At 40.0% G+C, this 26,880-nt stretch overlaps 3 protein-coding genes and 1 pseudogene across 4 annotated transcripts in view; 2 read left to right on the top strand and 2 right to left on the bottom strand.

Annotated features, from left to right (window-relative positions):
- Window positions 1-21,691, top strand: part of smc2 (structural maintenance of chromosomes 2) — a 43,239-nt gene extending 21,548 nt beyond the window's left edge. Inside the window, exons 15-25 of the mRNA XM_088342680.1 lie at window positions 1,243-1,378; window positions 1,447-1,571; window positions 1,646-1,839; window positions 7,343-7,486; window positions 13,262-13,336; window positions 13,415-13,534; window positions 16,101-16,301; window positions 17,103-17,219; window positions 18,173-18,333; window positions 21,118-21,265; window positions 21,338-21,691. Coding sequence (XP_088198806.1) covers window positions 1,243-1,378; window positions 1,447-1,571; window positions 1,646-1,839; window positions 7,343-7,486; window positions 13,262-13,336; window positions 13,415-13,534; window positions 16,101-16,301; window positions 17,103-17,219; window positions 18,173-18,333; window positions 21,118-21,265; window positions 21,338-21,523 — 1,607 coding nt within the window. The 3' untranslated portion in view covers window positions 21,524-21,691. The remainder of the gene's footprint in view (window positions 1-1,242; window positions 1,379-1,446; window positions 1,572-1,645; window positions 1,840-7,342; window positions 7,487-13,261; window positions 13,337-13,414; window positions 13,535-16,100; window positions 16,302-17,102; window positions 17,220-18,172; window positions 18,334-21,117; window positions 21,266-21,337) is intronic.
- Window positions 1,884-4,628, bottom strand: LOC148361870 (general transcription factor II-I repeat domain-containing protein 2A-like). 2 transcript variants are annotated; one of them, XM_088342679.1, is made up of 2 exons: window positions 4,107-4,628; window positions 1,884-3,944 (listed from the first exon to the last, which is right to left on the bottom strand). In XM_088342679.1, exons 1-2 carry the CDS (start codon window positions 4,339-4,341, stop codon window positions 2,494-2,496), a joined length of 1,686 nt encoding a protein of 561 aa, XP_088198805.1. In that variant the 5' UTR covers window positions 4,342-4,628; the 3' UTR covers window positions 1,884-2,493. The 2 variants fall into 2 exon arrangements, with proteins under 2 accessions (XP_088198805.1, XP_088198804.1); XM_088342678.1 differs by having other exon boundaries at window positions 1,884-3,068; window positions 3,138-4,628.
- Window positions 8,743-8,832, top strand: LOC148361871 (U2 spliceosomal RNA; annotated as a pseudogene).
- A 2,356-nt stretch (window positions 21,692-24,047) lies between the features above and the next one.
- The window catches only part of ecpas (Ecm29 proteasome adaptor and scaffold), a 28,120-nt gene continuing 25,287 nt past the window's right edge, over window positions 24,048-26,880 (bottom strand). The window contains exon 49 of the mRNA XM_088342683.1: window positions 24,048-25,366. Within this exon, the coding sequence (XP_088198809.1) occupies window positions 25,227-25,366 (140 nt within the window). The 3' untranslated portion in view covers window positions 24,048-25,226. The remainder of the gene's footprint in view (window positions 25,367-26,880) is intronic.

The following is a 26,880-nucleotide window of genomic DNA, read 5'->3' on the forward strand; positions in this document are numbered from 1 at the left end:
TGCCAGTTTAATGCCAGTAGTGACTGCGATAGCTGCTAATATTTGTTGCTATAGCGATGGTAGTCGCAATTGGAGGACAATTTGCATATGCAAACTGCTGAATGTAATGTTACAGGATTCTCTGAACTGAGTTGAATTATAACATTTGTAATATCCCAATTCAAATTTTACTTATCACCCAACTCTAGTTGTCATTAACATGCTTAACAGCATAAGAGCTTGTAAAGTGGTAATTACTCCACACAGGAATTCCCTGGCAATTCATGTATTTCACTCAGATATGTATGAGGAACAAACAATGCAAATTTTGAATTTTTAGGCACATGAAAGAATTAGTTGTTGATATCATTTGGTAGAAAAAAAACTCTCTCAAAGAGGGGCCAAAAACATTGTATACTACATTGTAAGCAAGGGGCACTGTAACCTAGGCTTTACTGTATTTTTGGCAGTACAGACACGCTGCCTGACCTACGAAGGAGTTAGGTTCCGTACAATCGTTCGTAAGTTGAATTTATTTGTAAGTTGCGTCAATGCTATATTTTGTATGTTCATGGTTTATATGTCGATGTTTAAGGCTTGTATATGTAACTGGTACTGTTTTGTACTTTAAAAGAAACATTTAATAAAATAGTATGTTTTATGAAGATTAATAAAGTGCGGTTTTACTTGCTTTTGGGACTTGCGCGTCAAGAGGTGCGCCGCAGTAAAAAGTGGCCGAAAAATAGCTTTCTATTTTCTCAAACGTATCCAAGTTTCTTATTTCACTTTCGTTTCAAAAGAAACAGCTCGCCTCTTCCTTACACTTTACACCAACCATATTGAATGGATGCACGAGATATTAAATAATAAAAACGTCAAACTTCTTAGTGCGCTAAAGATACAATACACGTTGTTATGATTACACACAAACCAGGAAGTAAAAGCCCAATTTCTTCTTCGGTGTGGATGCTGGTTGACCTCTCACAGCGCCACGCGGCGGAAAGAGGCATTACAGTACTGTTCTCTACTCGGAAAACGGTGCACATGATACAAAATTTAACTTACAGCAATCTCCGGATATTTTTTGACGTCCCGAAAAAAATGATCGGATCTACCGTCTTGTGTAAGTCGAATGTTCCCAATTAGGGGAGCGTCTGTATTAGAATTTTGACCCATTTAATGTTAACCATTGTATGTGTTTGAGTTATTGATTCTGTCTTTTGGTTCAATCACGCTACATTTGTGATCTGTTCACTCTTCCAGGGGCTCGTTCACAGTCTGCTTCAGTCTTGACTAGTCTCCAGGAGGTGAAGGAGGTTCAGGGCAACTTGAATGAAACTGAAGCGCAGTTGAGGGACACAGAGCAGCAACTGGCTAGCTTGAAAGGAATCGCTGAAAAGTAATGGTTCTAAAATTGGATGGCGATGTTCCTGGAAAGACGTTTGAAATCGGTCCTGTGAATTTCAGATTCCGTCAGCTGAAACAGCAGCATGAGTTAAAGGTGGAAGAGGAGCAAATCCTGCAGGCCAAGCTGCAGCAGAGCTCCTTTCACCAGCAGCAAGAAGAGCTCGAGCGCCTGCGCAAAGCCATCGGTCAGATAATTTCAAAGTGCTACCTTTCTCAGAGTGACTTGTTTCCTTATGTTGTGTTTCTATCGTGTCACCAGAGGAAAGTGAGGAGACTTTGCGTGTCACCAAGGAGGTACAAAAGCGGGCGGAGGGGAAGTACAAGGTGCTGGAGAACAAGATGAAGAATGCCGAGGCAGAGAGGGAGAAAGATCTGAAGGCTGCTCAACAGAAGCTCAACGCGGCCAAGTCCAAAGCCGACGCTTTCAACGAGAAGCTCAAGCAGAAGCAGCAGGTGCGCCAACAAAACTGCTTTCTGGATTCGTGTAGAGCAGGGGTCACCAACCTTTTTGAAACTGAGAGCTACTTCACGGTTACTGAATCATACGAAGGGCTACCAGTTTGATACGCTCTTCTGAAATAACAAATTTGCTCAGTTTGCCTTTAGTTATACATTATTTATAATGATTAGTAATACTCACCTATGTAAAGACACTGATCATGTTAATGATTTCTAACAATGATTATCAAAAATGACAACAAGGTGGGAAACAGATATCAATATTCAACACTTTATCTCTATTAATCACAGTATTTGTTACATTTTCAGATGATCACTTACATCACTACATTTTAGCAAAAAATATCCCATTTGCACAAGCCACTGACATGCCCTGTTAACAAATCATGAACTATGTTGCAACATGTTTCAAAAAGTTAACAATTATGTAATGTTAAACAAAATCAACTTACATATTTTTAAATATGTAATACATTTTTTATTTCACATTTTGAACTAATGGCCAAGTCTGTGTTATGTTTAACAAAATTATAACTTTTAAATGTCATGAACACACTTTTAAATTGAACACAATTCTTCAATATTTTAATTCAACTTTGCCATGGCACTACCATGTTGTCACTGACTACATCTGGTATCCGTCCTTGGTTAGTGGGAAGACTGGCATTGCATGCTGTTCACCAGTGTGTTGTAATCTGGTGTGTAACTTGACACTGCAACTGTGAGTGAGTCTCTCAGATGTGCATCAGTGAGGCGTGTTCTGTGTTTGTTTTTGATGAAGTTCATGTCAGAAAATGCTGATTCACAGAGATAGGTTGAGCCAAACAGGCTGGCAACCTTCATGGCTGCTGTGCATACTCCACTGTACTTCTCTGTGTCAACAAGGCGCCAAAAGTTTGGTGCAGCCTGGTAGGCTTTGAGATGGAGATCATTTTGCAATGTTATAATTTCAATCTCCACCTGTCCAGCATCCAAGTTGAACGTTGCACTTAACTGCTCAGCAAAGCATGTTGTGTCCCCATTCATGAAAGGGTTGGAAATGAAGAACACACATGGTTCAAGCTGATGAAGGTCACAAAACCTATTCTCAAACTCTTGCCCAAGTCTGTTTATTACTTCAATGTACTTTTCTGCCACTTTTTCAAATGTCTCAGATGCAGAAGCATTGTCTTTCAGCACTGACTGCACAGAGGGAAAGTGCAGAACTTTTTTTCTCTGTAAATCTGCAGAGAATGCATTCATTTTGGCTTTAAATGCATTTAAAGCACTTATCATATCGACAACAGTCTTACCTTTGCCTTGCAGCTGGCAGTTCAGGAGGTTTAATTTCCCAGTAATGTCCACCAAAAATGCAAGGTCAAGTGTCCACTCTGTGTCCTCTAGCAGTGAGACATCTTCGCCTTTGGACTGCATGAACTCTTTGATTTCACGCAAAAGAGACAAAAAACGATGCAAAACTCGTCCTCTGCTGAGCCATCTGATTTCTGTGTGTAGCAGTAGGTCCCCATATTCTGCTGACATCTCCTCTAATAGTACCTTGAAAATCCTGTGCTGCTTTGCTTTGGAGCGGATGTTGTTTATGATTTTCACAACGGGAGTCATCACGTGCCCAAAGCCGATCACTTTCGCACACAACGCCTGCTGGTGAATGATGCAATGGTAATGCAGAAATTTGGGGAAGTCTGGGTCACGTTTACAGTGAGCGATGAAACCTGTCTGTCGGCCGACCATAGCAGGAGCCCCGTCTGTTGTCACCGCTACCAGCTTTTCCAATGGCACCTTTTTCTGCACGAAAAACTCCTTCACCGTGTTATAAATGTCAACTCCTCTCGTAGTTGTCTTTAAGGGCAGTAGTGTCAGGAGTTCTTCTTTTGTGGAGAAATCATTAAACACCATCCGGATAAAAACCAATAACTGCGCTGTACTGCTGCTGTCCACGGACTCATCGCACTGGAGGCTAAACCACTTGCACTTCGCCAGATCCTGCTCCAACTGATCGACCAAGTTACTGGACATAGCTGATACTCGTCTTGCCATCGTAGATGCCCCCAGTTGGACGTCGGAAAGAGTGGAGATTAGGTCGCTTCCATTTTTCTCGTCTTTAAATACAGTGTTAGCAATTAATAACATCGCTTCTTTGACAACTTCTCCATCTGTAAATGCCTTTTTTTTCTTGATCAGAAAATGTGTAGCTCTAAACGAGGCTTCGGTTGCTTTTTGTGAGTTTTTGGCCGGCCTCGTAAAAAAAGACTGTTGCTTACCCAGAGCGGTCTTTAGCTCACGGGCTTTTTCTGCCCGTAGGGCGCTTGCAGGTGGATATTTATCATGGTAGCTTTTGTGACACGTATTGAAATGTCTCTCCACATTGTGCCGTTTTGCTGTCGCCACGGTCGTCCCGCAAATCAGACACACGCAGGTTTCTTTTACAGTCGTAAAAAAGAACTCCTCTTCCCATTCACTGTGAAAGAGATACGTTTTCTTTCTTTTTTCTGCCATGTTTTTGGGGTACGAAAGTGCATACAGCGCCCGCTAGCTTACTCTCCACATCCCACAAGCTCTACTTTACTGCCCATAGGTAAATATTGTGCGCGTTAACCTTAAAGTATTTTTAAGATAGTATTTTTTAAATCTATATACATACAAGTGTGATTAAAAAAATAATAGCAACAGAACAAAATTAATTTTTAGACGCAGCTCTCTATGAGATGTGCTATTTTTGGAACAGGCCCGCGGGCGACTCATGTGGTCCTTGCGGGCGACCGGGTGCCCGCGGGCACCGTGTTGGTGACACCTGGTGTAGAGCATTCATGTGCCACATATGGCTTGTTAGGCCTTTGAATCCAGCTCACAGAATGAAAATGGCACCACATGACAAGGCGCGGTTGCACTCTGCTGAAGCCTTGTTATAACAACACAGATGAGCACAAGTATGCGTAGTTAAAAAGACAATGGAAGCAAAACTGAGTTTAGCTGAGGTTTATTTAAGTATAGATTACAAAGTAAAACACACTGATTTAAAAAAAAAAAAAAGCTTGGTGCTCACATTTGTTTCACCAGGAATCCATATTAAACAAAATCGGAATCCCTCTCCTCTATTTGTGACCAGAACAGCTTTGTTGAATCTCCATTAAAATGTTTACGTTTTTTACTTTCAGAATCACTTTCAGTTACTTTCCAAAAGCTCGAACAATAGTCCTGGCAGACACGTTAGCCAAATCGTCGACAATCCATTATTTTCATTATAATCTGCTTTAAGTTTCTGCGCTACCGTAGTCTTGGTCCAGGTTGAAAAATGACAGTTTAATGTAACAAAAGCACCAAGAGCATAACAAGTTTTGAATCGCTAGATATGCTACTGCGTTACTATCCATGAGTACTTATGCAAACAATGCATTGCGTGTGACGTCATGCGTCCTCGTCCATGCAAGCCTGAGATATGGTGGCATTTCAACAAACGCTTTAGAGTCACAGGAGGCTCATACAGGTTGCATTTAGTCTTGACTTAGGCAAGGCTCGAACCTGTGACCCGTGTCTAGATTCCTTGCTTTACATGAGACACAGGGCGCACCGCACAATATAGCGTAACGCATAATCTGAAGCAAATTGTAGATTTTATGCGCCTTGTTGTAAAAATATGGTAAGTGTGGCATGCCATTGTAGACTCCCAAAGCCACACAAACACAATAGGTTTGAAGTGTGTCTTGCTTGGCTAACAGTAGATACGGGAGTTAGATTTTGACTTCAATTCAAACATACCGTAAATTCCGAACTATAAGCCGCTACTTTTTCCCCTAACTTTCAACCCTGCGGCTTATTCAGTGATGCGGCCAATTTATGTAACTTTTCTAACGGCCGCTTGCGGCGCTCGAGTGTTGCTAACATTAACTGCCCTGTCAAAGCTATATTATTATTATTAAAGCTTTGAAAACTCTCTCGGTGTACCGTCTTTCTTTGTAAATATGCGTAACCCATGTATAATATGTATTTGCAACCGTATATTTTTGTAATGTATTTATTTGTATTTATTTTAGACCCTTATTCTGATATGTTTTGCACTGATGAACGAAAAATGAGGGGCAGAACAAACGCGGGGTGCCGAGTTTAAGTGGGGACCGCTAAAGGTGAGGGACAAACAAGGAAAGAAGAGGGGGTAAAAAGTTGGTTAAAGAAAAAGGAGTTGCGTGAGTAAATGTGTTCATCTAATATATTCTTCCCACCCTTACCTTAGGAAATATACACTTTTTTCCTTGGATTACTTTCAACAGGACCTGGACACTGCAGGTCTGCATCACACCTTAAGAACCGGTATCATTTTCCGTTCATTTTGCCGACTGTGATTTTTGGACTGTGGACTTGCTCTGTAGCCGAATGTGAGATTCCAGATGTGTCTGCATGTCATAATGGAGATGGAATAAGAGCTTGCTCTGTCCACTCCACGCATCGGCCCGGTATTGCAGTACCCCCGGGAACGGTGCATTCGCAATGATCGCAGCAAGGCATAGAGGCTAGGACCTTAGCTCGGCCTTTTGGCTGAGAGTAAGTGTCCCGGCTTTGTAGCGTATTATAAACTGACCGATAACGGATAATGGATAATAAAGAAAATAGAACATTTAGTTTCAACCGCGGGACTTGAAGTCGGGTTTGGGTTAATTTTGTATCTGTGTTACATGTTTAAATGTGGGCGCATGCGGCTTATATACAGGTGTGGCTTGTGTATGTACAAAATCGGTTTTTCTCTTAAAATGTGGTGGGTGCGCTCTATGTAGTCCGGAATTTACGGTATGTTTACCCCGGGGAAATCCAATAAAGCCAGGTTCTCATTCACAATACAGTCTAGTCATCACACTCGTTCTATCGGAAATGCATCGCTGAGAAGCATAGATAAATCCAAATATGCGTTCACATGAAAGAGGTGAGACACCGGTTTTGTCTTCCGCATGTGTGTCGCTGCATGTTAACATATCCTCTATATTTCAGTCAAGGGTGGTCACAAAAGGGTCTATAAAGAAAAAAAGACGCTAATTGCGAATGTGAACATATTTTGTGACGGCCTAACTCTCTATCCAGTACACTAGCGGAGTGGGGACAGCTTCCTGCTTTTGTGGCTCTGCCCCCGTTCGCTTATCCAATCAGAAGGCGTGGGAAGCGCCAGTGACAGAAGACATGAGAGGGAGAGAAAAGTTCAGTAGTTGCTGGGTGTTGTGCTTGATAATCGGTGTGTCGAATAAATAAATATGCAGATACCGATATCTCTCAAATTCCCAAATATCAATGCTGAAAACCGAATTGATTGATAGAATTTATAACAAATGTTCTTAATTTCTTTTTGCATTATTAAAAAAAATTAAGCTTTTACAGCAAATGAATTTTGTCTCTTAATATTGGTTATGAGCCTCCTCTTAATACTAATAATGGGTATCCCTATTTGCCCCGTAAAAACCATACCAATTGATCTTTCGTAGGGAATCATTTTTTAACAACTTGTCTGTGTCTGCAGGAATTTGACGCGGTGGCTCTGGAGCTGGAGGAGCTGCAGAGGGAGCAGGCGGTATACGAGCAGCAGATTCAAGCCGTGGACGAGGCCACCAAGCTCATCAAGGAGCAGATAGACAGCATGGCCTGCACTGTGGCACAGAATAAGGTTTGGTCGATTGTAGTTGTTATCTTAAATACCCCACTTTCTCCTCATCACAATATTTTTTTTCTTTTTTTCGTAAAATCAGAAAATAGTATTCACAACTCTTTCCGGGGGGTGGGGGGGAAATATATATTATATATATATATAATATATATATATATATATATATATATATATATATATATAATCTCTCGTAAATTCCGGACTATAAAGCGCACCTGACTACAAGCCGCACCCACCATTTTTTAAGTGATTTGGCACTTTTGTACTAATTCAAGCCGCACCCATGCACAAGCCGCGGGCGTCCGCAGCAAAACTTGCGACAGTCACAAGTTTGATACAGTCACAAGTTTAACCCGGGACACGCTGTAAATTCTTCAATTGTAACTTTTTTTAGTTTGAACAAATTTATTGACACTAATAACAGCAAACAAACAATGTGAGGTTTGAACAACCCTTCTCGACAATCTTAACAGCAATCAAGCATATTCACAATTTCGTCATATAACATCTTTGTTAGTTTCAATAGATCCGTCGAGGCCAAAGACGATTGTTTCGGGAACGGTGCATTCGCACTGATTGCTGCATGGCTCTGTGGCTAGGACCTTGACTCGGCCTCTTGGATAACGGATAATTGATAAAGAATATAGAACAATAAACTTTATCTTCATAGACAGTATACAATCTCAGAACCACAGTTGACATCACCAATAGCAAATGATACCCGTAATTAACGTATGATGCAGACCTAACCCTAACCCTTTGAAAGTAATCCAAGGAAACAAAATGTATATTTCCAAAGTTAAGGGTTGGAAAAATATATATCCACTATTGTCCACTGCGACAACAGACAGATCTACCGGTAACTCAGCTTTACCACATTTCCCATCAGGCCGCGTTTTCTTCGCCCCTTATTTTTGATTCGTCCGTAGAACACATAACCGAATAAATCTCTAAAATAAATACATTACAAAAATATACAGTTGCAAATACATATTATACATGGTTACACATATTTACGAAGAAAGACAGTACACTGAGAGAGTTTTCAAAGCTTTAATGATAATAATAATAATATAACTTTCATCCCAAACCGTGCCTTTGAAAGGCACCAACACGCTAGTAGGATCACGCTCGCAATGTATCAAACATACCTGTGAAAATAAGGCACCCCGTAAATCTGAAATACAGTATCATAGCCCATGAGGTTTACCAAAGGCACCCCGTAAATGCGAAATTCGTTGATGGTAGCCATAATCATTGATTTTTGCAATCCGGAGATGGAATAAGAGCTTGCTCTGTCCACTCCACGCATCGGCCCGGTATTGTAGTACCTCCGGGAACGGTGCATTCGCAATGATCGCAGCAAGGCTTTAGGGCTAGGACCTCAGCTTGGCCTCTTGGATGAGAGTAAGTGTCCCGGCTCCTAGGCTTTGTAGCGTATTATGAACTGACCGATAACGGATAATGGATAATGAATAACGAAGATAGAACAATAACCCTTAAAAATCCCTTCCCCACACGGTAAATTGTCTTGAACTTCCTTCTTACATCTGTAGCCATCAAGGGCATCTTCCTCAGTAATGGAACGTACCTTGACTTTACAGAAAACATATGCCAAAACTTAGAGATTGCAGTCTTTCTTGACACACATATTCAACTGGTCTTAATCTTACCTTTTAAATTCCTGTGCTGCCCGTGTCCGTTAGAAAAATTCCATAAATTAGCCGCTTCACTGAATAATTCGCAGGGCTGAACATTTGGGAAAAAAGTAGCGGCTTATAGTCCGGAATTTACGGTATACAGGGAGTGCAGAATTATTAGGCAAGTTGTATTTTTGAGGATTAATTTTATTATTGAACAACAACCATGTTCTTAATGAACCCAAAAGTCTCATTAATATCAAAGCTGAATATTTTGGAAGTTGGAGTGGGGCTTTTTTAGTTTTAGCTATTTTAGGAGGATATCTGTGTGTGCAGGTGACTATTACTGTGCATAATTAATAGGCAACTTAACAAAAAACAAATGTATACCCATTTCAATTATTTATTTTCATCAGGGAAACCAATATAACAGCTCAACATTCACAAATATACATTTCTGACATTCAAAAACAAAACAAAAACAAATCAGTGACCAATATAGCCACCTTTCTTTGCAAGGACACTCAAAAGCCTGCCATCCATGGATTCTGTCAGTGCTTTGATCTGTTCACGATCAACATTGCGTGCAGCAGCAACCACAGCCTCCCAGACACTGTTCAGAGAGGTGTACTGTTTTCCCTCCTTGTAAATCTCACATTTGATAAGGGACCACAGGTTCTCTATGGGGTTCAGATCAGGTGAACAAGGAGGCCATGTCATTAGTTTTTCTTCTTTTAGACCCTTTCTTGCCAGCCACGCTGTGGAGTACTTGGATGCGTGTGATGGAGCGTTGTCCTGCATGAAAATCATGTTTTTCTTGAAGGATGCGGACTTCTTCCTGTACCACTGCTTGAAGAAGGTGTCTTCCAGAAACTGGCAGTAGGACTGGGAGTTGAGCTTGAGTCCATCCTCAACCCGAAAAGGCCCCACAAGCTCATCTTTGATGATACCAGCCCATACCAGTACCCCACCTCCACCTTGCTGGCGTCTGAGGCGGACTGGAGCTCTCTGCCCTTTACCGATCCAGCCACGGGCCCATCCATCTGGCCCATCAAGACTCACTCTCATTTCATCAGTCCATAAAACCTTAGAAAAATCCGTCTTGAGATTTTTTTTGGCCCAGTCTTGACGTTTCAGCTTGTGTGTCTTGTTCAGTGGTGGTCGTTTTTCAGCCTTTCTTACCTTGGCCATGTCTCTGAGTATTGCACACCTTGTGCTTTTGGGCACTCCAGTGATGTTGCAGCTCTGAAATATGGCAAAACTGGTGGCAAGTGGCATCTTGGCAGCTGTACGCTTGACTTTTCTCAGTTCACGTGCAGTTATTTTGCGCCTTGGTTTTTCTACACGCTTCTTGCGACCCTGTTGACTATTTTGAATGTAACGCTTGATTGTTCGATGATCACGCTTCAGAAGCTTGGCAATTTTAAGAGTGCTGCATCCCTCTGCAAGATATCTCACTATTTTTGACTTTTCAGAGCCTGTCAAGTCCCTCTTCTGACCCATTTTGCCAAAGGAAAGGAAGTTGCCTAATAATTATGCACACCTGATATAGGGTGTTGATGTCATTAGACCACACCCCTTCTCATTACAGAGATGCACATCACCTGATATGCTTAATTGGTAGTAGGCTTTCGAGCCTATACAGCTTGGAGTAAGACAACATGCATAAAGAGGATGATGTGGTCAAAATACTCATTTGCCTAATAATTCTGCACTATACACACACACACACACACACAGTGGTGAATAGTGCAATTTTCTGCCCTTAAAACAGTTGGGATTCCTTGGAGGGTGTTGGAGTCATGGGGGCATACCGATAAAAAAAAAAATACTGTTTTTTTATGTGTATGTGTGTATGTGTATATATATATATATATATATATATATATATATATATATATATATACCGTATTTTCCGCACTATAAGGCGCACCTAAAAGTCTTGTTTTTTTCAAAAGCTGACCATGCGCCTTATAACACAGTGCGCCTTATATATGGCTCAATATTAAATTCGCAAGGTCTCGCAACTACGAGAAACAGCCGCCGACTCCATTTTTCGCGCTGTGCATACTGGGAAATATTAAACGATTGGTAGTTGCCGGGGCTCGTGTTGTATTTGTTTACTAAGTGGCTAAATGGCTACCCCATTAAACTGCTTAATTCATATTCAACAAATACAGTATTTGTCTGAATCCAGGGTTATGACTGGTGAAGATGTAAAGCACAATTTACCTTAAACAAACGCAGAATTATTCAGAATGTCACGTTTGAGAGAGAGAGAGAGAGAGAGAGAGAGAGAGACAGAGAGCGAGATTCTCTTTCATACGTGCATTTGTATAAGAAAATGGCTCCTGTTAAGAGACACGCGTACAACGCCGAGTTTAAACTCAAAGCGATCAGTCACGCAGCACAACACGGCAATAGAGCGGCAGCGAGAGAGTTAAACTTAAATGAATCGATGGTACGGAAGTGGAGAAAGGATGAAGATAAGCTCCGCCAAGTAAGGAAAACTCAACAAAGTTTCCGTGGCAATAAAGCAAGATGGCCGGTGTTAGAGGAGACACTTGAACAGTGGGTTGTTCAACAAAGAGCGGCAAGCAGAAGTGTCAGTACGATAACTATACGTATGAAGGCAACAGCGCTGGCACAAAAACACCGGACGTGTTGGATGGCCCATTCACTGAGATATGGTCAATTCGAACACAGCAGAAGAAGAATTCGAGGGATTCGTCGATGAGGAGCTTATAGAGTGATCTTTGTTTTTCTTTTGTGTGTTTACGTTTTACATTTTACAGTTATTATGTTATTGCTTTGCACTCGTTGTTTTTGCACATTACGAGTGTCACTTTATTGCGATTGCACTAACGTTTCATTTAAAATAACAGTATCAGACGTTTTTTTCTTTGCGTGTTGACTAAATGGACAAAAAATAAAATGATATGTCGATGTTGTTCAAGGATGTCAAAGATGTGTCACGAAAATGCTTTACCTCAGAGAAAATAATAAAACGGCTGTTTATTTATTTTGGGAGTGAATGGAGTTGTGGAAAGCTTGTTTGTTAATAAAGTTTGACCTTTTTGAATATTTTGTTGACATTCCCTTGAGCGTGGCAACATCTAGAGGTTGCATAAAGTAACTACATTCTCTACTGTAGTCAAGTCGTCACATTTATTTACCGTAAATAGCCCTTAATCCCAAAAATGTCTCGAAGGACTGCACAGGATTACAATTACAAAATTGCACAATTACCTGATCTTAAACCAGCATGCACTTATAGCGCCTTATAATGGGGTGCGTCTTATGTATGGCATAAGTTTTAAAATATATCATTCATTGAAGGTGCGCCTTATAACATGGTGCGCCATATAGTGCGGAAAATACGGTATATATATATATATATATATATATATTTTGGGCCACGAGAGTTAACCAAAAAATGACAAATTTGTCAAGGTGTAATTATCCTCAGTTTAAAAACTTTTAAAACTGTACTACATTTTAACTTATTTTCCCATTTAAAAAAAAATATATATTTTTGTTACTTGTTTTCTAGTCAAATGAGAAACATACTAAAAATCTTATATGGCAAAAAGAACATTTGCCAAATTTTCCATACTTTATAATTTACTAAATATTCACTAATTATTTAATCTTTGACTAATTAATGTATGTAAATAATAATTTACTATTTATTATGATTTTACTATAAGTACTGAATTTAGTTGTTTTTTTTACCACTAGGAGGCGCTAGAAAATACACACTGTCCCCTAGTTTACAACAAAGTAACATACATACCAACTCGATCAAATTTGTGGATCTTCTGTTTTCTGGAATTTGGTGAAGACGATTCTAATAAAGGAATTTTTTTTTTGTTGAGAAAAGTCAAAGGTAAGATGGAATCTTAATACTGTCTTTTATTTAGCCAATTATTATTTTTTTTCCTTTAACCCCCTAGGAGGTACTAAATAATACACACTGTCCGTTTAAAAATCTTTGAAGATCAGCAAATCAATAGACCAGTAAAACAAGAAAAGTGCAATCAGAATTCTTATTACTTTGCTTATCGTACTTAATTTTCCTTTTTGCACCTTGATATGCTGAGCAAATGATCATGTCTTTTATTTTGCTGCGCAGGAAGCAGTTCGAAAGGCCCAGGAGGAACTTACCAACAAGAAAGATGCCATCACTGCTCAGTTTCAAGAAATCAAGGTCAACGCTTGGTTTTAATGCAAAAGAATTCCGTGAAATATCCCAAAATAATTAATTGAGGCTCACTGATCTTTACAGGGAAAAATCACAGAAGCTGACAAGATAAGAGAGCAGAACAACGATGCTCAGCTGAAGATAAAGGAGCTGGAACACAACATCAATAAACACCTGAAAGACAGCCAGGATGCAGCTGGCGAGGTCTTTATGCATGCGCGTGTGCACTTTGTTCTCAAAATGTGGAGGACCGATCCTGCCTATGCAGAAATCTAAATCTATCAAATCTAACCCATCTAAATGTATTTATAATCCCAGATTGAGCGTGTGCATGTGTGTGTTCGTATGGTGCCTATAGGCTACAAAACGGCTGAAGCAATTTTCGTGGAAAATTTACACAGTTGTGCCTCTGGGAGTGTAATTAGCTGTGTTATGTCAAGGCACCCCCAATAAACGCCAACAAAATCGATGAACATTTGCTTTCGTGTAGAAGCGGCTCTAGAGCTGCATGTGGCCATATTGCTCTCTGGCACTCCCCTGTGCAGGGGTCGGGAACCACTTTTTGAGAGCCATGACAAAATTCAGCAAAACCGCCTAATTCGCTCTTTAGGCAAAAGCAAAATTTTCAGCGCATTTTATTTCATTCAGTGACGTTGGATCATTTGATAAAAAATATAAAATAATAGTAATAATGCCAGAGCCTGTGTCCCATATCAACAAATATACCTTTTTAAACTTCTCCTACAGTTACTTAAGATCGTTCAATCTCGTTTTTGTAAATAAGGGTTTCAACACAAGGTGCAAGCGGAGTTATTCTGTCAAAATGTCACAAAAAGCTGCAAACAAAAAAGGTTATTGATGTTTGTCCCTTCAGTGCAGTAGGCGCATGTGAGAGAAAGGGGAGCTGTGCTATGTGTGCAGAGATCTGGCCACCCCTATGTCCACTTCTACCGCTTACCCAATCAAATTGCTCTGTGTTTTGTTTTTACAGTTTACTGTGGGTTTTTATCATAAAGTGTCTCAACAGTGAACATACTCTATATTTAATGAGCGTCCATTTAAAGAATTTCTGAGCAACTTGCAGCCAAAACCGGGTATGTTGGTCTGAACTGTGACTGTAAACTGTAATTTACACACGACGTGCGCAAACCATATCTGATTGCATGTCTGTGTCCTTAATATAGGGGACCGAACAGCTTGAAACATCTGTGTTGATTCGGCAATGCACATACCAAACTTGACATAGACCTAGGTCATCAAACTTAGTATCATTTTATCTCCGAGCCATATGTCCTCATGAAAAGAGCCATATCTTCTACCCTAGTTGCTTCCTGGTGCTTTTTCAACAACATGCTGCTTTTGATCAGGTACGCTCATAGGGTTAAAGGGTTATATTAAATAAGTAATCCAATACAATTACTGGTTACCTGTTGACAATTTTAACTTAGCGGTTCCACATTCGCGGATTCAGAGCTTCGCGGGTCTAAAAAAAAAAAAAAAAATATATATATATATATATATATATATATTTATTATTATTTATTTTTTTAAGCATTTTTGAAAGGGCGTCGCTACTTGGCGGATTTTCACTTTTCGCGGGTGGTTTCGGTCCCCATTAACCGCGATAACCGGGGGATTGCTGTAATGTATCCTGAATACAAGAAAATTGCAGTAATGTACCTGGATTACTTTAGATTACTTTGGGATTACTCAGATGTCAAATGTGTCAATTCAAGACAAACACATTTACCAAATTTTGTTAAAGATCAAAGTACCATGCAACCTTGAAAAAGAATTAGAGGAAACGGAGGTCAAGTAGTTGCTTGTTTCAAATTTTCACCACATAGTATTATTTATTAAGCAAAAAAATAAATTTTCTCTTTCACATGGCAGACAACATATGCTCTGTTTAGTTTACATTAAGAGGACATGAAGAACCCTATATTGTTTTAAACAGTGTTTTTTACTTTATTTAGTGGGGATTCAAACCTCTTGACAATATTCACATTTACTTGGCTGAGTAAAACATTCTCACACCAAAAAAATACAGTGATCGTATCATGGATTACAACGACAATTAAATACAAAATACAATAAAAAGACATGAATTCAAGTTTTCTAAATGTCCCTGAACACATCACTAGCAGTAATGCGCGCCCAGTGCTGACAGATACGTAAGCAGACTCACAAAACTGCAGGCTCGAGCAAAGTCAACAAAAATGAATGCTACATTGAAGGAGAAAAGGAGACAGAAAGAGAAGTGTTTTTACCTGCGAGTGTGACAAACATGCAATCAGATATGGTTTGTGCACGTCGTGTGTAATCTCCGTCTCTCTAGGTTTCTCAGTGATTAGAAACATGAAATACATAATCGTTTATTTGTGCATTATGTATCTGTAAATACATTTTTACAAAAATGTAATCCTTCACAGTTATCATTATTTTAATTAAATGTACCTGTAACTTGAGTACATCTTTTTCAGAAATTGCCTAATGCAGTTACTTGTATTCCGTTACTTCCCAAGCATAAATGTGCTCTGTAGGTTGGAATTGAAGAAAACATTTTGTTGAGACAAAATTCACAAATACTTGAACAAATTGCATTTATGTCATTTATTTAGGTCTTAAGTGATTTATTTATGTGTTCATTTATTTATATGACATATATTCTTTGGTATTTTTTTTTTTACATTTCTTTTTGTATGTGGCAGGATTGGTCCTCCATCTTAATACACACTTTAACCTCTCCGAGTTCTTTTTTTATCTTCAGGTGGCTCGTATGCTGGAGCAGCACGACTGGATCCAGGCCGAGCGCCATCAATTCGGCAAGGCCAACTCCTCCTACGACTTCAAGACCAACAACCCTCGCGAGGCTGGCCAGCGCCTGAAGAAGCTGCAGGAAACCACTAGCAAGCTGGAGAGGAACGTCAACAAGCGGGCCATGAACATGCTCAATGAGACAGAGGAAAGGGTGAGATTGGGCCAAACCCATTCATACCACCTCAATAACAGATTTTCTTTGTTGATGAATCGCAGGATATCAAAACTTAGTTTCTTTATCGTGCAAAATTATCCTGATCGTCGATCTGTTACGGCAGGGGTGAGCAACTATTTAGAGTGGCGGGCCGCATTGGGTTAAAGCATTTGGCCAAGGAGCGCATCCAATTTTTATACTTCTGAATAAACAGGCATAATGGCCCCGGCGTTGCAGAGCTTGGCGTTGCCGGGCATTCCACTTGAGCGAGGGTCTTTGGTGCCGTGGTTTCTTGAAAAAGTGCCAGGGAGCCACGAGGGAGTGTCAGATAGCAGGTTGACTGCACGGGCCACCCCGCCCCCCGATACGCTTGTACACAAAAGCAAACGTTTATAGATTTTATTGGTAATTATTGGGGTTACCTAGACACAAAAAAACTAGTTAAAGATATTTCCAGAGGCTTAAAATACTACTGTGTAAACTTTCACTGAAATCTGTTCAGTCGTTTCGGAGCCTACAAACAAAGGCACGCAAATCAGGATTATTATCATAGTCCACATTTAGACTAGATCCAGATAGACTAGATATACATGCATACATCTCTGTTATAGTTCTCTATATTGGTTTTGAAATGCGTTAGTTTCATCAACTAGTTTTGAAACGCTTACAGTTATAGCAAAATATTATATTAGGTTCCTGTTTTATGCAATTAAGTTGATACTAGTTTTTTTCAGTATTACTGTAGTTTAAAATGTTTATAAGATAAAAAACTGATTTTCTTTCTCCTTGCTTTGGCAGTACAACGATCTGATGAAGAAGAAAAGGATTGTGGAGAATGACAAGGCCAAAATCTTGCAGACAATCGAGGAACTTGACCAGAAGAAGAACGAGGCTCTCAATGTGGCCTGGCAGAAGGTATGGCCACTGACCTGAATTTTTGTACAAAGCTGTAAAAAAATGGGTAAACAATATTTATTCATTTTAGCAGTTTTCTGTTGAAACAGGTGAATTTGTAACAATGGTGGATTAGCCTTAAATCGCAAGTTTTGTTTTTATGGTTATATTTTAACTTCTTCCTTTAGAATCCCTGCAAGTCTTGGAGCCTATGGCTAACAAATACTGTACGAAGATGAAGTATTGGATCGTCGACTTGCTAAGTCTTTATGAAGCATACAAAATTCTGAACCTAAAGGCGAGGTGTGCGTCGTTTAAGTAGTTTGGGGTAGTTTGGGGTGATTCCACGTTTGTGCTCGTTGTTACTTATTATTCTAGGATGAAAATGGTGTTAGAACTGTTTCAAAAACAGTCCAAATGCCAAACCAAACCCTCAAAAAGATGAAAAAGAAGAGTATTTGTGGTGTCTACCCGCATGTGCACAAGCATCAAAAGGCGCTTGACAGAGGCTGCAATCATGATTTCAGCCAGAAGATTGCGTCAGCAAGTAGAACATTTTAAAGTTGACCACCTTTAACGGTAAGAACGGTATTGTGGGAGGTAGTTCAGCAGATCGGCATCTTCATGATGCTTTGACGCAAAGCAATAGCAGACCAGCATCTTAGACATTTGCACAATTGTACGCACGGACACTGCAAACTTTGTAATTTTAATAAGTGAGGTTTTTTTGTCATTCAAAAAATTTGTTGATGCCATATTGTGGGATGAATGCCTTATGCTGACAAAACATCTTATATGACGTGAAAACATTGTTAGGTAGGGATTCTGTAACCTGGGTTTTTTCTTGTATTTATTCTTATACTCAATTTACTGTTAAGTCAGGTGGATTTGTAACAATGACGACTTAGCATTTAGTCTAGTTTAGTTAGCTTCATGCTAATGCTAACAAATTATGTCGTACTATGAACCCACAGGTCAACAAGGATTTCGGTTCCATTTTCTCCACTCTGCTTCCGGGAGCCTCAGCCAAGCTGGCTCCCCCACAGGGCTGCGGCGTCCTGGACGGTCTGGAGTTCAGGGTGGCCCTGGGCAACATCTGGAAGGAAAACCTGTCCGAACTGAGCGGGGGGCAGAGGTAAGCGCAGAACGTCAAATTGTGGTCATTGCTTTTTATCCGGGCTCAACATCAACCGCTAGTTACAGGTTTCATACGGGTGCTTGAAATCTGGGAAAATGCTTGTATTTTAATGTTTGGTTTGTAAGGAAAGAAATATGCTTGGATTGTGGGCGAAGTTCTTGAAAATGCTTGAAGTTCTTGCTGCATAAGTAACTCAAGCATAAAGGCAAACTTGACAGACCACGCATCAAATGAGAAAAAGTAAATTAATAATAAAGTTGGCTTAAAAATGACGCCGACACAGAAAATGCAATCGCACCGCTTTGTATGGTGTTGTCTTGTGCAACGTGCATTAGGAAAGATTAATCCCAACAAGATGCCTAGAGGTTGTAGTTTTGCTGAAGGATGTCTTGGAAACAAAAAATACAAGCCATGGTTAAAGCATGGAAGAAATCCACGCACAGCTTTCTGCGTAGTGTACACAAGAGATCCAACCTTTCACACAGGGAGAGTCGGCGCTTTCCAGTCATATGACTGAGATGAATGCTTAACTATATTTTTTGCTCACCCTTTGCTACACTCTACACAAAAAATGGGCACTATGAAATGTGTATTAGCGCAAGGATTACGTATGAATCATGGACATTGACTAAGGGCCATGTGTAAAAATTAGATAGTCTTTCCTAGTGATATCGTGATCATCCAACTGAATATGTAAGCTACACTACTGTCATTTACCAAACACCTACATGGGGATAAATTTGTCTTCAAAATATTGACACACATATGAAGATCCACAAATATATTTGTGATTTACTGAAGATTTAAAAAACACATGTCTTCATAATTGCACACACACGAGATCAAAATGGTATATGTAAATCGCAGATATATTCGTGGCTCTGCAAAATACATGATTCACATTGTAATTTTTCTTTAAATGGTACTGGAATAAAATGAAAACTTGGCCTTGATGGCAGAGCAGAGACATGATCGTCTGCCTGCCACCCCAGCTTATAGATGTGTCCCCCTTGGTAGCAGTTTTCCAGGATAAGGTGTTCTTTCCCCAGCTTCTGTCCTTCCCCCTCAACCAAAACCAGAAGCTGCTATGCTCGGCCTCCTCTGGCAGGCCTTCTATTGCCCTTTCTAGTTTCCAGGCTATCGCTCCTGCGTCTTTTAGGGGGCGTTTGGCTGACTACCCCATGTAGCTGCAGCAGCCAACGTCCACTGGGTAGAATATCACCTTCCAACCAGATTCCCAGGACTCTGTAGCCTTCTCCGGGTGCTTGGTTTTCTTGCGCTCGGATAGCCTCTTCTAATGGTACTGTGAGCTCGATGAGGTGTGCTACTTTCACCTTGGTTGACCACACCACAATGCCGGGCGCAGAGATGTTCTTGTGATATCCGTGGGGAAGAGGAGCTGCCTTTTGAACTTGACTCTCATGTTGCATTTCTGGTCGGGTGAGAAGGGCCTCAGTGTTTCTCACAACCTGGTGCTCCCCCCAGCTCCTCGTTCAAGTTGTTATTATGAGTTGACGGTGGACTGTCATGTCTTATGTTGTAGTAATTGATGGTCGCTATATTGAATGACATAAAAGACATTTCAATGAGAACAATAAAGCTTCTAACGCGTTTCCTAGAGCGGGTGTCTCAAATGTTGTACCCACAAGGCACGAAGATGTTCCCTCAGGACAGCTGAATTGCCCACGGACCTTTTTTGCAAATGGCTCACCAGTGATAGGTTATTGCGGTTTTCTAGCACCCATTGTATTTTCCGGAGTATGTCGCACCAGCCAAAAAAAATGCATGATCAAGAGGAAGTATAAGTCTCATTTTTAAGGGAAATTTATTGTATAAAATCTAATAAATGGTAAAGTGTCTGCATTTATTATATAGCGCTTTTCAAGCCAATGAAGACCTCCCAAAGCGCTTTACAATGTGCTTCACACTTACCCATTCACACACACACACTCACACACCAATAGCAGCCATGCAAGGCCCCAACCTCCTTATTGGGAGCATTAGGGATTCAGTGTCTTGCCCAAGGACTCTTCGACATATAACACGGAGGAGCCGGGAATCGAATCTGCGATCTCTTGATCCCAAGACGAACGCTCTACCTCCTGAGCTAATGCCGCCCCATTAGTAGTTGAATGAAATCCAACCCCAAAATCATACATGTAATCTTGAAAGGCAATTTGAAATTAAAATAGAGAACACATTATACTTTACACATATATCTTTAGACACGGTCACACGCGACAGTAACAACGTCACCTAATAAATAACTCAAGCATAAAGAACATGCTTGCCAAACTATCATCTTCACTCCAAACCACTAATTCCAACAAAATCTTCATCCTCTGTGTCTCTTTTACCGGTAAACAACTCCCAGTTGGTCCTGGAGGTAGACTATAAGCCTGCTTCCTCTTTCCGCTTTTACGCCGGTCAAGGGTAAAATAATCAACACTCGGAATAGCACCCTCTTGCGGTTTAGTGTGAAAATAACATGTGAAGTGATATACAGTACTGGTAATAGAAATTTAAAGCCATGTAAAAATGTGTTCAGATGTCTCACTGGAGTAAGTCTCACCCTCGGCCAAACTATGAACATAAAAAACAACTACGACTTATAGAACGTTAAATTTTTGGGGTGGTTGACAGAATCTCCAACTAGTAACAAAAAGGAGCTCTCGGCTTGAGAAAGGTTGGAGACCCCTGCCCTGGAACGACTTCACAGCTATGTCTTGAATTGCTGTTGCCACAAATTATGACTGTTAAAAAGTCTTTTTTTTTCCCCAGGTCTCTAGTGGCTTTGTCCCTCATCCTAGCCATGCTGCTCTTCAAGCCCGCCCCCATCTACATCCTAGACGAGGTGGATGCAGCGTTGGACCTCTCACACACGCAGAACATCGGACAGATGCTAAGAAGTCATTTTACGCACTCTCAGGTGAGGGAAAAAAAGCCAATAGAAAATGCACCTCGGTTAAGTTTTTAAGTGTTTGGAATCCCCCTCCTACAGTTTGTGGTGGTGTCACTCAAGGACGGAATGTTCACCAACGCCAACGTCCTCTTCAAGACCAAATTTGTGGACGGAATGTCCACCGTGTCTCGAACCGCCCTCAGCCAGAGCGAAAACCACCCCCCGCAGAAAGGTCACGGCAGGCAAGCCGCGGCTAAACGACCAGCAGGGCTGATAACGTGTTAAGGGCAACCTTTTTTCATATTATTCAACATTTTGTTACTCATCATCATAATGAGCTCTTGAATTTGACACTTTATACTGCAGACGTTGTAAATATAGACAAACACATCTTGTTTTTATTTGTAATGTGATGCATGATTCTAGTTCACTTATTAAAAACGTTATCTGTAATCTGGTGTTGTTTTAATACAGACATGTGGACTTGGTCGTTTTGGGTAATCGGAGAAAAGGAAGATTGGGCCGGGAAAAAAAATCCAGGCCGACGCGACCCAAACCCACAGGGATTAAAACCTGATGCAGCCCGAGCCAGATCAATTAATTAAAGGGAATCGAATCCGAAGCAAACCCGAAATTTCATATTTCATTTGTAAGAAGCCGGGAAGAGGTCAGGGGGATTTTGGAAGACTTTTTCGTTGCCTGCTGTGGTTACATTACCCTAAATTTTTGTCTTCAGTGAGAGATTTGGAACAATTAACACTGTCCTTCATTTTGACAGCATGGGCATTGGACCATGAACTACAATAGTATGTCTGTAAGACATAGAAAAAGAAATAACAATAAGTGGATTGTTAAGTGATATTTAAGTAGTAGTATTTTATGGTTTTTCTGTGCAGCCCTTTGAGACTCCTTGTGATTAAGGACTATACAAATAAACATGACTTGATAGAAGCCCAGCCCGAACCCAAATGTAATGTTTGACATTTTAGGCCCACCCGAATTTCGACCGGGCTCAGGCATAAGATCTTGCCTATGCAAAAGAACATTGGCTCATTTTAAAATTTTTAACTGACATTGTGTACTATTTAGCGCCTCTTAGTGGTAAGAGAGACTTAAATAAAAAGTGAATATTGATTAAAAAAAAATATATATATATATAAACGTGCATTTAAAAAAAAAAACGCTCGTTGGTGATACATTTTGTATTTTACGGGCCTCACTCCAGGGGGTTGACATAATTGAAGTAGCTGCCACAGGCACCTGAAAAAAAAATCCTTGCGAAAGGCTTGGCAAATAAAAAAAACGTAGCAGTTTGGTCACTTTAATTCTCTGTTCTGGGTTCATATGGGTCCTTGAAGTGCTTAAATTTTAATGTTCTTAAGTATTAAAGTGCTCGGAATTTGGGTGAAGTGCCTGTTAAATGCTTGAATTGTTGCCATGTTTTGCACCATGTCTGCTTAAAAATGACGCTGACACTGCTTTCTGGTTGTTTTGCTTAGCCATTGAAATGAAATGATCTGCATTCATATAGCGCTTTTCAAGTCAATGACTTCCCAAAGCGCTTTACATTGTGCTTCACATTTCGCAATAGCGGCCGTGATCTGTGCAGCCATGTAAGGCACTAACCTGCTTATTGGGGGTTCAGTGTCTTACCCAAAGACACTTCGGCATGTAACACGGACAAGCCGGGATTCGAACGGGGGATCCCTTAATCCTAAAACGATCGCTCTACCTCCTGCTCCTACTGCCGCCCTGCATTTCTTCCGTTGTGATTAACGGCAGCTAGTATAAATTTGTATAGCATTGTCTATGTAGCGTCATCACACCCAACAGAACAGGTGCATGCGATACCTAAACAAGGCATTATGAAATTATAGTAGTGCAAGAATTACATATTAAGTGGCATTCAATATAGCCGTGCAGAAATATTAAGGTAGTTTTTGTAGCATTTACCTGTGGTAAATTGTAATTGGAAGAACTTCCAGCAACTGAAAATACAAGCCACATATTACCGTCATTATACCCAAAACCTACATAGTGAGAGATTTTTCTCAAAATACTTAATAATTGTTCAGATTCAGGCACAGTTCTGAGGTCATGAGACCGAACCTCCTGTGTGGAGTTTGCATGTTCTCCTTGTGCTTGCGTAGGTTTCCTTCGGGCATTCCGGTTTCCTCCCACATTCCAAAAACATGCATGTTAGGTTAATTGGCCAGTCCAAATTGTCCCGAGGTGTGAATGAGCGGGTGAGTTATCCGTCTCTGTGTGCCCTGTGATTGGCTGGCAACCAGTTCAGGGTTTCCCCTGCCCACTGCCTGAAGATAGCTGGGATGGGCTCCTGCATCCCCGCGACCCTACTGACGATAAGCGGTGCAGATAATGGATGGATGTTCAGATTCACAATTATACGGTATTTGATTTTTTTAAATCTTCAGTAAATCACGTCTTGAGAGATGCACACGCAAGATTGAAAAACACATATGTTACTCGCAGATATGTGAACCTGCAACATACGATTCAAACCAGATTTCTTTAATGGTACTGGGGAAATTCAAACAATGACTTCGATAGTCCTAAAAAAGTGCTTGAATTTAGTCATGAAAAAGTTGTGTAAACACTGAATGTAACATGGATATATGAAAGGAAATTATCATGCAAGTACAACAGTCTTTGTGCTTCCCAATTTTACTTTTAATTACGAGTCATTTTATTCTATTGGATTTGCATTTCCCACCCACTTTGCTGGAAAGGTATCACAAATTGTGCTTAAAATCACATTTAACATTTTTAATAATTCAAACAATCACAGTTGAGACAAAGTTGTTTTTATTTCACTAGTGACAAATTCAAACAACTAAAGCATACGACGTAAAGTTGTCATATAGTTTCAAGACATGACAAAGTGGCACCAAATTCCTTTTCCATACAAGAATGAATCAGTTTTCACTTCCCCAAGGTAGTATCTTTCATCGTTTTGGCAACATTATTATCAATATTCAACAAGTAGACAAAACATTCAACAGTAGTAAAAGGCTCACTTTGGGGGTGGGTCATGGTTAGACAGTGTCTGGTTCATCATAATTCATTACAACTGTCCAAAGAAGCCAAATAGAAAGCACACTACAAAAAAAACACTTTCACACAAGTGTGCCTTTATTATTATTACCATATTTTCTGGACTAGAAGGCGCAACTAAAAACCCTGAATTGACCATAAGCTGGTGCCTCATTTACCACATAACAGTGGATATGATTGGAAAAGCACACAGTATTTATTGGTGTGCATTTCCATATTTCAGCAATGATTGATGAATTGATAATCATCACTGTGAATTGTAATACGTTGTATCGCCAGTGATACACATGACATACAAAAAGGCATTAGAGCTCATTTCATCATCACACTATATTTTTTCACGGTGCCAGAAACATTTATTTGCATAGTGCAATCTGATGGAATAAACATTTTCTCCACTTCTTCATCCGTGTGTCAACAATGTTGACAATGCCAGAAACAGAAATAAGTTTTTTTTTTTTATAAATACTATACAAATGATTTTATGTATGTATATTTATTAAAACAAGAGGTTATTAACGCACTTGTGAAGATGTGGAAAAAATGCTTTCCCTAGCAGTTTACACTATGAAAATCAGTGTTTCTGGCACCGTGCGTAAAAATAGTGCGGAAATGAGAAACTGATGCCTTTTCATGTGTCATCTGTACCACTTGTTGTCCAGTGGAATGGTGTTGGCGCCAAATTTTTGGTGCAAACAATGTGCGATTTTAATTAGACTGATTACTCATAAAATATCCTAAGTGTGTAAAGAGCTCAACGGTTATACATGATGGAACACGGTAGCTCTTACTGTGTATGCAACTTTCTGCCCCATATGTAACGAAAATCTCTGACAAGACTATTTTTGGGGGTTGCGCCTTGTAGTGCTGAAAATACAGTACTTTTACCACAGACAAGTCTGTATGAATGTTTTCACGGCTGGCTCTGAATGTGCCTGCGCAGTTCTTGGGCTTTTTCCCTCAAGTCGGGTCTGCTGTCCGTCTGAAGCGTGGACAAGGAACGCTGCAGCTGCTCTCGACTCTTCACCGACACGCAATCCCACTGCTCGCTCTCTGGTGTGCACACAACATCACGACGGTCATTTCACGTACCGTGTTTTAAAGGAAGGACCCAATTTCAAACAATACAGTAAACCCCCCAGCCTTAGGATTAGGGTTGCAACAATTAATCGACGCCAAAAACTGATAATAGAAATATACTAATGTTGCCGGACACATTTTTCCCAACAGAGTAAGGCATCTTACATGATTATCATCTCTGCGGAGTGTCACTCATGAGCAATAGCGTCTTGAGGGGTAACGTACTGAAATGATGGTGTCAGACATCCGGTACCTGGACCAAGGCTATTTGGCCTGGATACGGCAAATTCAAAAGACTACTTGCAAAGTTTGCCAAACAGACCTTGCGTATAAAGGCAGTACCTCAGTAATGCTCAAACATTTAAAGAACAGTCTGACTCGCCTAGATAAGATTAGATAACATTCAAGCCAATACAGTTTTGATGACATGCACAGTGCATTATTTATGAGTATATTTCACTATAAAACAGAGCTTGAGCGTAATGACGGACTGTGCCTGACAAATATATTTGAAATCAAATGCATGTTATATGAAGAACAAACCGCAGTTAAAACATTAAAAACAAAACACGTCAGTTGTTAAAACAGTTTTTATCCTCTGCATCTACCCCCTACTCCACTCAACCAGCTTAGGTCACATTACACCGAAGGTAAATAAAATTTCCTTTTTCCCTTTACATGCATGTATATTTATTTAAAATTTTACTTATAACTGTACACATATATTACAGATGAATATTATTAACTATTTTGTTATTTCAATGTTTTTGTCTGGGGTGCCAAAAGGTTTGGAACACATTACCTACCTGGACTACGAGTCACATTTTTTGCGACGTATATTTCCATGAGACTTATATTTAAATCATTAATGCATAATTATATCACCGATACATCATTTCACATGTTATTTTCACACTAACCCGCAAGAGGGCGCGCTAAACCTGTGTTGATAATTTCAACCTTGACCTCAACATAGAAGCCCAAGGAGGAAGCAGATTATCATCTACCACCTGAGTTGTTTACCAGTAAAAATGACACAGCGAATGAATATTTCATTGTAGTTAAGATGATAGTTTTGTAAGCATGCTCTTTTTGTTAGAGATATCTGAATAACTCTATATATTATGTTCTTACTGAAAACTGAAAAGGTTCTATCTGCACTCTTCACTTTTACTTTATTTTAATTCATTGATTTTATTTTATGTGGTTTTAATGCATTTTAAAAACCACATTTAAAATTTTTAATGTGTTTTCTTCTGTGTTTTAACTGTAATTGTGTGTTTTTAACCTGTCTCTTTGTCAAGTCAGTCAAAGGGCTTCACAGATTATTACACTATATTACACAGACTATTTTTCAGCCGACGAGAAGAGTAGGTTATTCATATGCTATGGAGTAGAAGTGAGTTTTAAGTTTAGATTCAAACATTTCCACTGAGGTTGCAGATCGGATCTCAGGGGGAAGAGCATTCCACAGCACCGGTGCCCGG

Source organism: Urocampus carinirostris, chromosome 8, assembly GCF_059441175.1.
Source record: "Urocampus carinirostris isolate Australia breed hairy pipefish chromosome 8, RoL_Ucar_1.0, whole genome shotgun sequence".
In the NCBI taxonomy this organism is placed as follows: domain Eukaryota; kingdom Metazoa; phylum Chordata; class Actinopteri; order Syngnathiformes; family Syngnathidae; genus Urocampus; species Urocampus carinirostris.